Source organism: Orycteropus afer, unplaced genomic scaffold, assembly GCF_000298275.1.
Source record: "Orycteropus afer afer isolate SDZICR_OR568_19922 unplaced genomic scaffold, OryAfe1.0 scaffold00085, whole genome shotgun sequence".
In the NCBI taxonomy this organism is placed as follows: Eukaryota; Metazoa; Chordata; class Mammalia; order Tubulidentata; family Orycteropodidae; genus Orycteropus; species Orycteropus afer.
This window is the reverse complement of record NW_006921672.1, coordinates 5,955,840-5,973,071: the sequence shown is the minus strand read 5'-3', so window position 1 is coordinate 5,973,071 and position 17,232 is coordinate 5,955,840. Positions and strand designations below refer to the sequence as shown.

Here is a 17,232-nt window from a genome sequence, read left to right as displayed (position 1 = left end):
TGAATTCCCTCAATTTTCAAAATCTTCTATATATTTCTGAATGTACATTCAGAAAAGGCACTGAGTTGAAAATGGACACTATTGCTACTTCCTTTAATGGGGTTGCAATTTCTTTTAGACCAAGCAGGATGTAATAACACATTTATCAACGATAGGCTCTTTTATTCATTATTACTCTTCTCCAAAGATGGCTACAAGTCTTCACTTTTCAAATTCTCTTGTTTTTCCTCTTTCTGGAGAATATCAAAACCTTCTCTAAATTTCAGCATTCTAAACATAAGCTCTAAAAACATTCTTTCTCCTTTCTGTTCAGGCATATCTGTCAAATATCCAACCATTCATCCTTTTTCTTTCATCACAACTGTATTACAAGTTGTAATACAACAACTTGTATTACAGATTTTAAATTTCTTCTTTTATAAAATAATTTTATTTTTTTCTCCTTCTTCCAGAAGGAGTCACTATCCTCTGTTTATAGAACAATCACTTCCCCAATCTACCTTTATAAAACATTTGTACATAAGGATTCTTCATTATGCTAATGAAACAAATGTATATACACTTTAAAATCCTTTATCCGTGTTAGATACTGAAAGCACACAGAACTTGGGCTTTGTGGCTGAGTGGCTTTTGTAAAGTTATTATACACAGTCTTTCTGACTAAATTTTCTTCCTCCAATATAGTAGAAACTATGACTCTCTAGGTTTAAATATTTAAATGTTACTACCTATTAGCAAATTTTCATTCTGTATTGTAGAGTATGCTCTATGCACCTCTCCAAAGGGTATAGATAGCCTGTTGCCCTTAAATTGTAGGCATTTCAAAGTGAAAAGAGAAGGAATCATGATTAAGTAGCAACATGTTCTTGTTTTTATGCATGGTTTAGCCTGTAACCTTGGTTTTCTTTCTTTGCTGTACACCTGGCCGGGTTTCTACATTCTTATAGATCTCTTTGTAGTTTTCACAAAGGCATGACCCTAACACGACACGCACCACAGTTATTGCTTTTCATCACTAAAGTTATTGGGTGGATGGGTCAGACCGTGTGTCCTGGTATAATGATAAGTTTAGGACACTGCTTTGGCTGGGGGTGGGAGGCAACAAAGCTAAAATACTGCCAGAAATATTTTTAAATTTTAACAATGACCTTTCCACTTTCTAAAAAAGATAAAATTCCAAAGCCTAAAGCACCAAAGAAAGTTAAAGAAGAGTATCTTTTCTTTCTGAAGGATCACCTTAGCTATCTCACCAGCAAATGAACACACTGACTTAATATCTGTTCATCTGTCTACTTAATAATAGTGTGTCTCTTCAATGATAGTAAGCTCCGTGAGGGTAGAGACTGTGTCTACTTTTTCCCTGGATATCATCACACTTACAGTTTAGCACAGTACCTTGCTATTATTGTAAATAATAATATATAATATATATTATATAATAATAATATATTGTAAATATGTTTTTGTTAAAATAATGAATATGGAGCAAATCTATAGCATAGTGCCTAAGGCATCTGACTGCTAACCAAAAGGCTGGCAGTTCAAACCCACCAGCCACTCCTCGCAAGGAAGATGGGGCAATCTACTTCCGTAGTGATACTGCCTTGGAAACCCAAGGAGGGGTCGCTATGAGTCGGGTCTGACTCAACGGCACATAACAACAACAACATAGTGGTAAAATCTAATTAAACAGGATATAAAATTTACTCCAAATTCTAACATCTTTATAACCCCTCTTTAATTTCACAGGAAATGTGTGTACCTGTATTTTTCAGGAGGGGGGAACAAACATTTCTTGTGCCTATTATTATGTGCCAGATACTCAAGCACTGACCTAGAGTCAATGCTTTGCAGAAACTCATATTGAAACATTATCCTGCCAATTTACAATCAATTTTTTAAACACTATCAGATCTATTCCTACCTCTACCATTGACTATGCTGTTACTTTTAACTTTCAAGAATAGAACCAAAACAAAAAAATCTATTAAGAATTTAATATTACAAATATAATTAGCATTTCACTTATGGGGAAGTATTACAAAGTTTTCCCACACTGGAATTTTCCAGAGAATAGGTTTTTTCAATACTAATGTAAAAAAAACAAACAAACTATTTTTAATGACAATATTTCTAAACATACTCTGTGTACCTGAATAGTCTTAATCAAAATGTCTACAACATGAATCCACATTTTTGGATAACTCAGATAAGGATAATGGAATGGTTAAGAGCAGATGTTCTAGAACTTAGCTGTAAATCCTGGCACTACTGCATGCCAGCTATGTGAATTTAGGTAAATTAACTTTTCTGGGTCTGTTTCCTAATCTGCAAAATGAGGCTAATCCTACTACCTCTTAGGACTGTACTGAAGATTAAATAATAATATATCCAAAGTGCTTAGAATACAAATGCAAGGCACATAGTAAGTGCTCAATAAAGGCTAGCTAAAAACATTTTAATTTATTAGGAGCAGAACTTTGGCTGTTCCCCTCTACAATACACAATGGCCCCAGACTGCTATATTTGAGTTTCTATATACATTTGGTTTTCTATATAAATGTTAAATTATTTTCTTGTTTCTTACCCTAATGTTATTTTTTAACTGAGCTGTCACAGTACTTCTCATTTTAGGCTTTACTCTCCTATAAGCTGAGAAACTAAAACACTCTACTAGAAAGAAGTATGTAAGAAGAGGAGTTCCCGGTGAGGGTTTCAAGGGCTTTCCCAAGAATAAGTTACTTAAGTGATGACTCAGGAATCAGTAACATCTATTTCAACTTAGAAGTCTTTCTGGTTTACTGTGTTCGCAGCTATGTTTGGGGAAGTTGGAAATACCAATAAGTGACCTATGGATTAACGAGGCACTATTGTTATAATTCTGTCAAGCATTAGATTAATCAAAAACAAATGAAAGGTTGATTCTTCATGTTAATCTTCTACAATTACTAATCAGCTGCCAAGGTGATTATTAAGCTTCCAATCCATACAATGCTTTTAGTATAATACTTCAACCAATACAATTCTATAGTTACAGATCCCAAGATCCAATTTTAAAAACTTAAGATATTACTAACTGTGCTAGTATACAGAAGTCCAGCAAAATGTAATGTATGTGATTAAATCTGTAGTTCTAATGAAATTATCACTTTGATGAAAGAGGGGAAAGTGTGAATCATTAAAAAGGTTAAATGAAATAACAACTAATGAATAAATTAACTAGCCAAAAAGAAAAGAGAAAACAGGGACTGTGAACTCTTACAAAATAGCAAAATTATAGGGAAACTAGGAAGGAAAACAAGTGGGAAATTTACAGATGAATAATGAGAAGTAAGGAACAATTTACCAATTCTAATCCCATCCTCAAGTGAATAATATACTTAAAATTTAACATTCAATTTAATAGCATCTCTGGGGGAGCTCTGGTAGCATAGTGCTTAAGGTACTTGACTGCTAACCAGAAGCTGGCGATTCAAACCCACCAGCCACTCCTCAGAAAGAAGGTTGAGCAATCTACTTCCGCAGTGATACCACCTCGGAAACCCAAGGAGGGGTCGCTATGAGTCGAGTCCGACTCGACAGCACATAACAACAACAACAACAGCAACCTTTTTCCACCTCCTGTGAAAGGCACAAGAGAGGCTCTGACAACTGTGTGTGTCAGCAATGATCAAACCTTCTGTTCAAGAGGCCAGACACCAAAAGAGGCACAGTGAGCTCTGCCCTTGGGAAACACGGGCATGAGCCAGAAACTGGAAGCCACCAGGCCAAAATCCTAACATTCGTGTATCTTATGCTAAAAATTCATGTATTTGTTTGCATTTCACTCTGTTACATACCAGTGTATATTTTTTAATAAAACAATGGAATTATTTGACTCTTCCTATTCCCAAATTGTCAAGTAAAATTGATGCCCCAGGAAGATTTGGCTTGTGGTTCCTATGGCTTCTCCTTCTCTTGGAACAACACCAATGCCATCAGGGGTAGGTGAGCAGCATGAATGAAAACAGTATCTTATTACAAATACGATGAGCTCAAGGGTCTCAAATGATCCACAATGAATTAATAATCTAATAATCATTAAACGGACGCTTCCAATTCTTATGCAACTCAATGAAGCTAACAAATTGGAAAGAATAGTACATATAGCAATCTTCAAATGCCTTCTTAGCTTTTGAGCTACAGTTCTTATAAAAAGATCAATAATGATTTCTTCCTGCTCCAATGTGGAATTAGTGTTTCCCTAAATACATTAACTTCAGAAGCACTGAATTACCCAGGAGGATCAGCACCACAAAGAAATAAATAGTTGTTCTTTGTAAACTAGTGATTATCAATACAGGGAACTTACCTATAGCTGCTTGACACCAAATGACAAAGATGACACTCACCCTCATCCTGATAATCTGACAGAACAGGTGCATCTGACATTAGGGAAGGACCATGAGTTCCACTGTGATTGTCATCAGAGCTGTCCTGTCCAAAGTAACTTTCAGCTTGGTCTCCCCCTGAGAGACAGAAAAGAAAGAAAGTAAGGTCAGTCTTTGGATATCTTTATAAAGGTATTTGTAGATCTCTTCTGATTCTCTCTCTCTGTCTCTCTCTCTCTCTCTCTCTCTCTCTCTCTCTCACACACACACACACACACAGACAAAATGTATCGTACTTGATAGACATAGGCACTATCCATTAACGTATTAAAAAAAGATAAATAAGCTCACAAACTAACTTACCTGGATGGGAAATCTTCTATTCAAGTAACTATCTAACTACAACTTAGTTTAGAGTGGGGAGACCTCTTGCCACCAGACAGAAACTTCTCCATTCTATTACACTTAAAATAGAAACAGAACTAGATAAATACGTATTCAAATACATCGTGTATCCACCAGTTACAACCTTTATCCTGAATGCCTCTTTCTCTTTATATTTCCAAATGAAACAGAAGGAATTATACAAAGGGTTATCTTTCTATACAAAACAAAATGTAACAAGGTCAATATTCTTTCCTTCCCTGAAAAATAAGAGAAGTAAAAATAAAGAGAACCTACACTTTGCTGGATTCTATTCCTATTTAAATCACTACTTGTTTACAACCTTAAGAAAGTTATCTCTTTGTAATTCTAGTTTACAGCCTATGCAACTGACCTCTTAGGAATTCTAAAAGCCCTAAGAAGGTAATATTTGTTCTGTAAAATGGCTTCGATACAAATTAATGTATATGCAATACTGAATTATGCAATTAAAATGCTGCTAATCCCTTTTGGGTGTCTTCAACATACATTGGATTATATTTTGTAAAAGTGGCCAATGCTATTATGATACTTTAAAAGGTTCAGACGGAAGATGTTAGCTCACTCAGAAACCGGAAGAAAAGGCTCTGCATTGTAAATGGCTTTCCTTAAAATCCCCCAAACAGAGGCACAGTCTGTTGATAAAAGGACATCGACAGCTGCTCAGTTCATTTCACAAACATGAAAAGGGGATTTTCAACTGAATTTAATATTATCTCAAATACTAATTTCCAAAGGAAATCACCAATGCTAATCTCAGTAAACACTGTAGAGTTTTGGCCCTGGATTTCAACTAGGGAGCAGTGAAACCAAACAACCTACATAGAATCTGTATTGCCTCACTTTAAAGGTTTATTTCCTACAATTAAACTAGAAGGACAGGGAGGGTATAAAATGATAAAAAGAGAATGGCTATTGCCTTCTCTTTCCATAAAATAGATGATCATACCTAGAATCTCTTCTACAAATGTTCAGTGTAGGTACATGTCCACAGCTGAATTGAACACCTGCAGATACAGGACTTCAGAAATAAACTGTAGAGTTTATTGTGGAGGAGAAAAGGAAAATTATAAAAAACTCACAGAACAGTGGCTGGCTGAAGCCAGAAGAGATGCGTTCCTTTATTAATTTACTGATCAGTACACAACAGCTTTTCGATATGCTTAAAGCATCACTGTGTTATTTCCATTATAACAGGAAAAATACTCAAATACTGAACAGAGGGTTAAAATGCTCAAATTTTACATTGCTGCAAATCCACTGAAATTACATTATCAACATGATCTAAATGAACTCTGGCAGGTAAAGTGAAAAGTGAGCTGCTAAGTTAAAAGGATTTTTTTTTTGAGGCAAATTAAAATCCATAAAAAGAAGTAGTAGTAGTTTGGATTGCCAAGTAAAACTTAATATTTATAAGATATACTGAACATTATTCAGCAACTATCATTCTAGGCTAAAAGTTTCTGCTTGCTTTAGAAATTTGGCAAACCTACCGCTAAAGAAAAATACAAAGACCCTTTCTTACATATTACAGCATTTAATGGGCTTTTTAAAAATAAATAGGTTAGAAGGAGGTTTTGTTTTGTTGTTTTTCTAATTAATTTTTAATTCTGGAATAATTTTAGATCTAGGAAAGTATTGCAAAGATAGAGTTCCGTCATCAAGTCTTCCCCGATGTCAACTTCTTATATAACTAAAGTACATCTGTCAAAGCCAAAAAAGTAACATTGGTCTGTCACTATCAACTGAACTACAAACTTCTTTGGATTTTACCAGTTTTTCCACTAGTGTCCTTTTTCTATCCCAGGATCCAATACAGAAGATCCCATTGCATTTAGAGCTTCCATTTTTTAAATTCTCATCTAAAATACCTCCTTGGTTTTGGCACTTGATTTACTAACTTCAGATGGAAAAGCTGATTCCACGTGACACTTATGGTTTCTGAGTACAGCTACCCAAGATGGTTTTTTAACAGCTATCCCTGTGCCAAATACATGACTTTGCCCCCATAAAGTATAAAACAACAAAGGTATACAATTGAATGCAGCAAAACAGAGTCTGGGTCAGCAGTAAAAATGACTGCAGGAAGGAAACATTTAAAAATATGTTTTACAACCAAGCATAATTAGTTCCTGACGATAGAGATGTTGTTATAAGTGTTTTTAATGTCATATCAAGTGGCCTAACTCCCTTGAGCACACAAAAACAAGTCTCTAGTACTATATAAATAGACACTCCCATGTAATTAAAATGATTACAACTACCGAAGATGCATGGGTGAAAAGTTTTATAGAAGAACTAGCAATTACTGTAGTCATTTTGGATTTAGGTTTAGAACATCCTTTTCCCCTAAAACGTAACTGCAAGTGATCTCTGGATTTTTCTATAGCTCTGACAATCACAGTTCCAAGTGGCCACTACCACAGTCCAGTGGGATCAGGCATAAATGATCACAAACTATAGTGACAGACATTTCCACTCAGCAGCTCTACAATTAGGGCTTCAGAGCTCCATCTGCTTACAGTGCCTTTCTCACAAGCAAAACCCCTTGCCACTGGAGACATACTTTCCCACTGCAACTCACTCAGAATCAATATATTTCTATACAGATATATATTTTAACACACCATATCTCCATTAATCACATCCACTACCTTCAGTCCCTTCTCTTTGTATTTCTAAACATTATCTGGGGGAACTATATCAAAGGTTCACCTGCTATTAGCTGGTGATTTTGCTCCTCTATCCTGAGTGTCATAAGAATTGGGCGCAAGATACACTCCTTAGTATATTCAATGGCAGGTTCTCCACGGAGTATTGTGCTTAGGGGCCTATGAGGGGGATGATTTCTCTATTGGTCTTTCTTAAGAGTCAAACTCAATTTCATTCATGTTCCATAGAGTGATAAGTTGGGAATTTCTGAAGGCTGGAGCAGAAGGATAAAGCAGCTTTGTGTCAGGTGTAAGGTAATTATTTGCTAGGGTTTCTGTGCTATTTGTTTTTATTCCCTGTGTTTTCATTAACAGTTAATGAGTTTTCCTCCTTAATTCTGAAACAATAGCTTGGCCACTACAAGTTGGCTTTTTCTGCTGCAGATTCAACCAGCTGTTGCTGGTCCATAAACTTTATGGAGAAGTGAATTAAACTACTAAAAACTTTCATTTCCTAATTCAATTCCAAATAAAACAGGGGAGGAAAAATGAACCATGATGATGTTCCCCTTGTAACTATTTTGACTCACAGCAAACAAGTCTGGTCCTGAACTTGCAGGTACTATTTAGGGACAAAAACAGGCCACTTTACCAATGAAATGAGAAAGAAACTGAAAAAGACGGAAAGTGGTTTAAGCATTAAAAACAAAATATGAAAACAATAAATAACAGATAAAATATGTGAATGTATTTGCTTATTCCATATGTAAAGGCTTAACGTTTTTTACATGTTAATAAATTCAACATCTTCTACTTCTCTTCCAGTTAACTGTGAGCTATATTATAATGGCTTTATTCACATCTGCAATCAGCAATTTACATGGACTTGCTTCAAAACTTTCTAGGGTTTGCTATTATTTCACCAAGTATCTTTTGATGAAATAAGAAAATTGAAACAAATATGTAATTGTTTGCAATTTGCTGTTTTTGTTTTTATTGTTGTTGCTGTTGGAAGGGAACACAGGACTTCTGACTCCTAATACAGAATCCACGAGCAACCCAGCTCTCTTTAAACTAATAAATCTTCACTAAAATGCTATAAATAAAGGCCCCTGATCCAAATCCAGTTAGTTTTCATGGTTGGTAGCATTAATACTGCTTGCTATACTTTCATGGACCAATTTAATAGTGATGCAGTTCCCAAAGCTGAACTATGTGGCAAGATTAGCAAAACTGCAGCTTATTATTCCTTATTATAACCATTACTGACAATAGCATCCAACTAAAGAAATATCTTGGGCACAGATGTGCCTGTATATGTTACTCGTAAATACATAGCACGTTTGCAATAACATCAAAGCTAAAGTCCTGTCAACACGCCTATCATAAATTACACACCTTTTCACTCACATTCATGCATTAGAAAATGTATGGTGTTTCCCACAGACCATCTTAGAGGCTTCACCAGTTTCTAAATACGCATTTGGATTTGCGTGGTTAGTTCTTGTGATTAATCCACATGTAGTGAAGGTCTCAAATTCTTCTCTGTTTTATATACTGTGACTTTCTGCTCATCTCTCTTTTTTTTCTCCTACATTTATTCATAACTCAGTGTATAAATATTCTTTTTCTCCCAAGGCCCTGGCAGTGAGTGTAATAGTACCAAATGTCATTAAGTCTACAGGAAAAATGACAGGCCAGGTAAAGAAAGTTTCTATTTATCATTCTTTCAAACAGTTGCTCCTACTAGATCTTGACCATGCATCCTAAGACCAAGTTTTTAAACTCAGGATAGCAAAAATTAACCAAACTCCCTGCCACCCAGTTAATTCTGACTCACACAGACTCTTTAGGACAGAGCAGAACTGTCCCATAGGGTTTCCAAGGCTGTAAATCTTTATGAAAGCAGACTGCCACATCTTTCTCCCTCACAATAGTTGATGGGTTTGAACCACCAACTTTCTGGTTAGCAACCAAGTGCTTTTATCACTGCACTGCCACAGCTCCTTTAACTTAGGATAAAAAAACAAAAACAAACCAAATCCACTGCCATTGAGTGCATTCTGACTCAAAGCTACCTCCACTGGGTTTCCAAGGTTATAAATCTTTACAGAAGTAGACGGCCTCATCTTCCTCCCACAGAGCATCTGGTGGGTTTGAACCACTGACTTTTAGTTAGCATCCAAATGCCTTGCCCACTACATCACCAGAGCTCCTTTAATTTAGCATAGTGTTTGTTAATTACATAATTATGCTAAGAATAACAGACTTCTTAAGAATCTTTAGGGACACCATTTTCTGAGAACAGGACAGCCTAAATGATCAGAAATGAAATCAAATTAATTAGACACTCTTAGAACGTTCACTGCAACTGTGAATCCAACAAAAGGGCAATACAGTTTACTGAGACTCCCAAAATGAATTATATCTCTCAGTGGTGGTTTGAACAGGAAAATGCCAGTTGAGACAACTTATTTTCCCCCTCCTTCAAGAAAGTGATCCTTTGTGATGCAGTTTTTCATTCTGACCAGTAGGGTGAGCTGCAGTGTGCAGCATCAACTTAATTTTTTTTTTTTTTAATCTGTATAGCCACTAGTGAACCCTTCTGCTCTTCTCCCTGGGCCCAGAAAATGCTGAGATTTTTAATCCTTCTTAGGCTTAACATAAAGGCATAATTTCTGGACATTAACAAACTGGAGAGCTGGCAGCAACAAATATAAACCAGATAACTGTGTATTTGACAACACACACTTCATAAAGCAAATTACAGCCTGTCAGCAAACATTCTGGCTTTATACTAACAAATTTCAACTACAACTGTTATTGGTCAACTGGTAGTGAAATGGAACCTGCTGAGTTAGAGTATTTTCAATAGTAAGGAGATTTTGACAGGATTCAAAACTTGTAAACCTGGTTAGTTGACAGTATGTGAATAAATATATTGTAAAATGAACTATATCCTTATGACATCATAGGACAACCAGGCAATCATAACTTGGAATTACTAGCTCATAGTTCTGTTTTCCTTGGACCACTGCATCCTCAGTCCCTGATTCTTTTTATGAAGCTGTTCAACTGAATTTTCAGTGTGTCCTGACTTACAGGAGAAAGTCACCCACAATAATAATAATAAAGATATAATAGCTTACTGAATTCTTACAAGGTACAAGCTCTTAGTCAAGGCTCTTCATGTACTATCTCATTTAATCCTCCAAATAATCCTATGATATATTGTTACTATAACGCTCCAGGTGAGAAAATTTAGACAAAGAGGTTAAATAACCAAAGTCACTTAAGTGACTTGTAAGTGTCATAGCCAGGCTTTGAACCCATCTTGTCTAATTACTAAGCCCTTGCTCTAATCCACTGAGCTGTACAGTCTCCAAGTTTACATGCTGTACAATTACAATCATTACTCAAAATAAAGCATGCTGAGTGACAGCAACGACTTGCGTTTATGGCATGACCTTACTAACCAGCATTTTTTCACTTCAGTAAATAAAATTTATAATCAAAAGTGTAAATTCTTAGTAGTAACAGTAGTAACATTAGGTATGGGGACTGACTGTAACTGATAAATAAACTCCAACACGGCCAAAGATTTGGTCAAGGAGAAGCTGGTCCGCTTCAGCATTTCTTTTTTAAAATATTTTAATTTTATTCATCAGAACACTAAGTCCATAAAGAAAAACAATAAAATCTTAGACATGTAGTAGTATGTGGCTTCCTTCAGGCCACATATCTGAAACTCACTTATTCAATATAAAAGTTCCCAGAGAAATCCCTAATTTTACTGTTCTTTTAGGAATTCAGATAACACAAACTCAAATATTTCACAGCAGTATTACTGTAGTGAATTTTTTAATATCACTTTTTGGTGTGAATTTCATGCTTACAAAATTAAATACAACTATTTTGAGCTTAGTCAGATCAATATATTAAAAGTTTCCCAGCACCTTCTGTGTGATCCTATTGGATTCTGCCTATTTTAACTCAGCTTCACAGAAAATGAACCAACCTGCTCCATATTCAAATACAGCTATGATTTGGCTTGGTGAAAGAATGTATTTCTTTCTGATACCACCATGCTTTAAGTCTCATAATAGGAAAATGCTTTGAAAAATATATGATGCCACATAAAAGCAGCTATTTTATTCCTACTGGCTCATCTTGATCTTTTCTCCCAGTTTTCCCTTTCCTTTCCCTCAACAAACCATAGTTGTCTCTAACATTCACTTCTAATCTTGATGCATTTAGGATCAGCAGACTCACATAAACATTAAAAAACTTTTAAGAGAAGCTATAAGGCCAGATAGATTCTAATACTATGCTAAGAAGAATGGGACTGAAGAAAAGAGAGTCCGCTCTTCTATATGATTTACAGGTTACCGGCAGATACAAGAAAAGTTGTGTAACTGTCCAAGGGGTATAAATAAAACAGTGCATAATAAAGAACGGACTATGAGTAAGCTTAACAGGCCTGAAAATGTGAACCAGCTTTTAACATAATCAAGAAAGGGGGACTTTTCATTGTGACTAACATACACCTTCAATGCTACTAATGCTCTGAGTTTCCCCCGCACCCCACCCAACTCTAAACAGGGACTCCTGTTAATGTATGCAGGGTGACAACCACCACCAAAACATCTCACAGTCTATGATTCAGTTCTGTGTTTGGTCCCCTTTGGGGCAAAGGTTTCACATGGAAGAATATGTTCTTATTTAATTTTTTTTCCCCTTATTTATTGAGATTTCACAAACGCAATTAAAATGAACAAATCTTGAAGAGTTGACAAAGGGCTGGAATCCATTAAATAGGGAAGAGATTATCTCTTTAACAAATGGGGCTGGCAAAATTGGTTATATCCATTTGCAGAAAAATGAAACAAGATCTGTACCTCACACCATAAACAAAAACTAACTCCAGATGGATCAAAGACTTAAATGTGAAACCTAAAACTATAAAGTTCCTCAGGGAAAAATTAGGGGTCCTCATTTATGACATAAATAGACTGTCAACCATAACCCAAAATGCACAAACAATAGAAGATAAACTAGATGAATGGGACCTTCTAAAAATTAAATTTTTATGTGCATCAAAAGACTTCTCCAAAAGAGAAAAAAGAGAACCTACAGATTGGGAAAAAATATTCAGCAATGACATATCTGACAACGGACTTATCTCTAAAATTTATAACAAACTCCAACACCTCAACAACAAAAAGACAATTCAATTAAAAAATGGAGAGAGGACATGAAGAGACACTTCACTACGGAGGATATTCAGATAGCTGACAAACACATGAAGAAAGGTTCACAATCATTAGCCATTAGAAAGATGCAAATCAAAACAACAATGAGATACCATTTTGCCCCAGCACCAACAGCAAAGTTCAGCAAGACAGAAAATAACAAATGCTGGAGAGAATGTGGAGAGATTGGAACTCTCATACACAGCTGGTGGGAATGTAAAATAATACAATCACTGTAGAAAGCTGTATGGTAATTCCTTAAAAAGTTAGAATTAGATAGACCATTTGATCTGTTATTGTTGTTGTTATGTGCTGCCGAGTCAGACCCAACTCATAGCGACCCCTCCTTGTGTTTCCAAGGCAGTATCACTACGGAAGTAGATTGCCCTATCTTCCTTCTGAGGAGTGACTGGTAGGTTTGAACCGTCAGCCTTCTGGTTAGCAGTCAAGTGCCTTAGCCACTATGCTACCAGAGCTCCCACCATTTGATTTAGCAATCCCATTACTAGTTATACATCTTAAAGAAGTGAGAGCCAGGACATGAACAGATATATGCACACCCATGTTCAACACAGCACTATTTACAACAGCAAAAAGATAGAAACAACCACCAACAGAAGAATGGATAATCAAACTATTATACATACACACAATGGAATACTATGCAACACTAAAGAATAATGTAGAATCTAAAAAACATGACATAATGTAGATGAACTTGGGAGGACATTACGCTGAGTGAAATAAGTCAATCACAGAAGGACAATTATTGTATTAGTTCATTATTGTAATAAGTCAAAGAAAGGTTTATAGACAAAGGTTTATATAAGGAAAGGTTTATCATGTAACCAACAAAGAAAGTTTGTTGGAGGGGAGGGGAGGGAACATTGCTAGATAGGAAGAGACAAGTACAGATTTGTGTGAAGAGAAGGGCAATGTACCAAATGTAAGTAATCAACATGATGGCACTGAGAAAGAGGAAGACATAGAGAGGTACATGGGAAGTACAGACAACAAGATGAACCCTTTTGCACCTGCAGTACTATGTTGTCAGTGATGGCAAGCATCGATCCATGGGTAGCTAGATGGGTGGACAGGCTGAGCAATCAGGTATGTCTAAAGCAGGAAGTGGTGTGCCCATGGCCACATACAGGGTTAGCAGACAATGTTTCTACATGTGTATTTGTACATGTTCTAAGAATGCCCATGTGCATAGCACAGCTGATAAGGGGCAAGGTTGTGGTGGCTTATTAGCCACAGCTAGCTACCTGAAGAAATTGAGTAGTTGGACCTGTGGGCATGGGAACACGGTCACAGGGGACATCAAGCTCAATAGGCATAACATACTACACACAAACATTGTTCTCCATCCTGCTTTGGTGTGTAATGACTGGGATCTTAAAAGTTTGCAAGCAGCTATCTAGATGCAACGCTGGATCTCTCCTCATCTAGAGCAAAGAAGAATGAAGAAAACCAAGGAAGCATGAAACAATTAGTCCAAGGGACTGGTAGAGACTATGCATGCAATCCTCAGCTTATATGACCATGAGACCAGAAGAACTAGATGGTGCCCAGCTACCACAGTCAACCATGTGTATGTGTAGGGGAGAACCAGTACAGGAGATTCTAGATAGAGTGGGAGAACAATGTGGAACAAAACTCATAATCATAAAAAGATTAGGTTTGGTGGTCTGATAGAGCATAGTGAGACCTCTGAAACTATGGCCTCTGGCCACCCTTCAGGTCTGGAACTGAACTCACTCCTGTGGCTTCCAGCCAAACAGTAGACAGGCATATGAGAAGAACATTTACATCAGGTAGATACACTCCCGGAGCGATTGATTATGGGAGAACAGAAAGGCAGTGTTTGCACAGGGAGATACCTGGAGGCTGGGAGTGCTTGGAAGGGAAGGACTCAGGGAAGAGGTTAACTGCGGGGAGGAAGTGGCAAGAGAGCTGTTACACTGTGAGGAACTTCAGTCAATATCATGAGACAAAATGTGTATGAACTGCTGTATGGAAAATGAATTTGCTCTATAAATTTTCACCCAAATCACAATAAAAATTAAAAAAATAAAAACTAACTTAAAAAAATCTTAAAGAGTTAAGTTGCTTTTAAAATTTAGATAAATACCTTTTAGAGAAGAATTATGCTCAAGAAGTTTTCCTTTTGGCATGTGTGTGTTAAATACATGTGTGTGTTAAATACTGACAAGGACAGATAGGTTCACATGATTAGTTCTTTCCCTATTTGCCTCACAAGTGTGAGAAGTAACTAGAAGCTTTATTTTACATATCACATAAATTCCCTTACCTCTCTCTAACTAAGCAGTCTGTTTCTTGTATTAGTGATACGTCAGCCATCCTGGTGAATGGTAACTATTAAACAAGTTTCTGAGAGAAGTATGCGTTGATGAGAAGCACAATGAAAAAAGTAATGCTTTTTAACAGAATTGGGCCCATTCATCACATTATTTAGCCTCCAAATATCAAGCAAATTCACTGGGTTTCAAGCCCAAGGGCTCAATCTACTTAATCACAAAAACGTTATAAGCAGAAGAATAAAAAAAAATTATATTCAAATTAACAACTTTCTCTCGATATTCTGGGTCCAGAACATGAAAAATCATTAGAGACAGAACTCCTGACGTTAATTAATTCTTGTGCCAAAATTCTGTGCTCAGAAACTGCTCCTTGCCTGATTTTCTGTGTTAGTCCAGGAATATCGATATCTTAAAAAAATCTTATTATAAGTTTTTCTCAATAAAAGTCCCCAAGCTAATCAAATAAATGTTAAGCAGTCACTCATTTATTGATTACCTTATATTCCTGGCCACTAAATAAAGACAATAATCAGAAGTTCCATGAACTTTTTTCTCTTGCACTTTGATTTTTTGTGTGTGATAAAATACACATAGCATAAAACTTACCACAGTAATAACTTTAAAGTATACAATTCAGTGGTATTAAGTACATTCACAATGTTGTTGTTTATCCAGTTCTAGAACTTTTTTCATCAACCCAAATGTCATACCCATTAAACAATCAATCCCCATTCTCCTTTCCCCTCAGCTCCTGGCAACCACTAATCTGTTTTTGGTCTCTGTGGATTTGCCTATTCTAGATACTTCATATAACCGGAATTGTACAATATATGGCCCTTTGTGTCTGGCTTCTTTCACTTATGATAATGTTTTCAAGATTCAAACATATTGTAGCATGTGTCAGTACTTCTTCATTCCTCTTTATAGCTGAATGTATTTTATTGTATGGATATATCATATTGTGTTTATCCATTCATCTGCAGGTGGACATTTGGGTTGTTTCCATTTTGGGGCTACTGTGAATAGAGCTTCTAGGAATACTGGCATACAAGTATCTGATCAAGTCTCTGCTTTCAATTCTTTTGGGCACATAACTAGGAGTGGAATTGCTGGGTCATATGGTAATTCCATGTTTAACCTACTGAGAAACTGCCAAACCACAATGGCTGCATCATTTTACATTCCTACTAACAAGGTCAGCCCCAGGGTTACAGGTGAGGAGAGACAACTCAGGGACGCCCAAAGTAGCAAGTGGGAAGAGCAGGAGAAAGGGGATTAAAAGCCAGGATGCCAGAGAGAAGAGCAATCAGCCAAAGGGATTAGGTGAGGAGAGGAAACTCAGGCCCGCCCGGAGTAGCAGGCCGGAAGAGCAGGAGAAAAGGGATAAAAGCCAGGAACCCGGACAGAGGAGCAGTCAGCCCCAGGGACAACTCAGGGATGACCAAAGCAGCAGGCCAGAAGAGCAGGAGAAAGGCGATTAAAAGCCAGGAAGCCAGACAGAGGTACAGTCAGCCACAGGGACCCTGGTGGGGGTGATACGAGAGGTCTCCAAGAGCAAGACAAACTTGTCTGTTGGTTTGTCCTACTGTGGTGACATGTAGACTTGAGTTTTGACGCTGAGCCTCTGGTGTTTAAAACCCAGCGAGATGTACCTGGTGCACAGGTAACAGCCCAGCTTATAGACTGAGACAGACTAGGAAGAAGGAAGAGGCCGTCCACTTCTGAAAGAACTGGCCAGGGAAAACCTTATGAATAGCAAAGAAACACTGTTTGGTACATTACTGCACATCTTTAGGAATAGTCCATTTAGGCTAAAAGGCTCTCGAAATAGGACTGGGAAAGAGTTGCAACATCTCAGTAAACCCAGTCTTACTCATATGGAAAAGAGAAAGCTTTCAAGACCTTCATTTGCTGATGTGGCACTACTCAAATTGAAGAGAAACAACCGCAGACATCCATTAATCATCGGAACATGGAATGTACGAAGTATGAATCTAGGAAAATTGGAAGTTGTCCAAAAGTAAATGTAACACATAAAGATTGATATCCTCGGCATTAGTGAGCTGAAATGGACTGGTTTTGGCCATTTTGAATCAGACAACCATATGATCTACTATGCAAGGAATGACAGTTTGAAAAGGAATGGCGTAGCATTCATCATCACAAAGGATGTTTCAAGATCTGTCCTGAAATACAATGCTGTCAGTGATAG

At 36.8% G+C, this 17,232-nt stretch overlaps 1 protein-coding gene across 1 annotated transcript in view; it reads right to left on the bottom strand.

Annotated features, from left to right (window-relative positions):
* SKAP1 (src kinase associated phosphoprotein 1) overlaps window positions 1-17,232 on the bottom strand; it is a 359,819-nt gene that overhangs the window by 269,096 nt on the left and 73,491 nt on the right. The window contains 1 exon segment of the mRNA XM_042781101.1: window positions 4,392-4,508. Coding sequence (XP_042637035.1) covers window positions 4,392-4,508 — 117 coding nt within the window.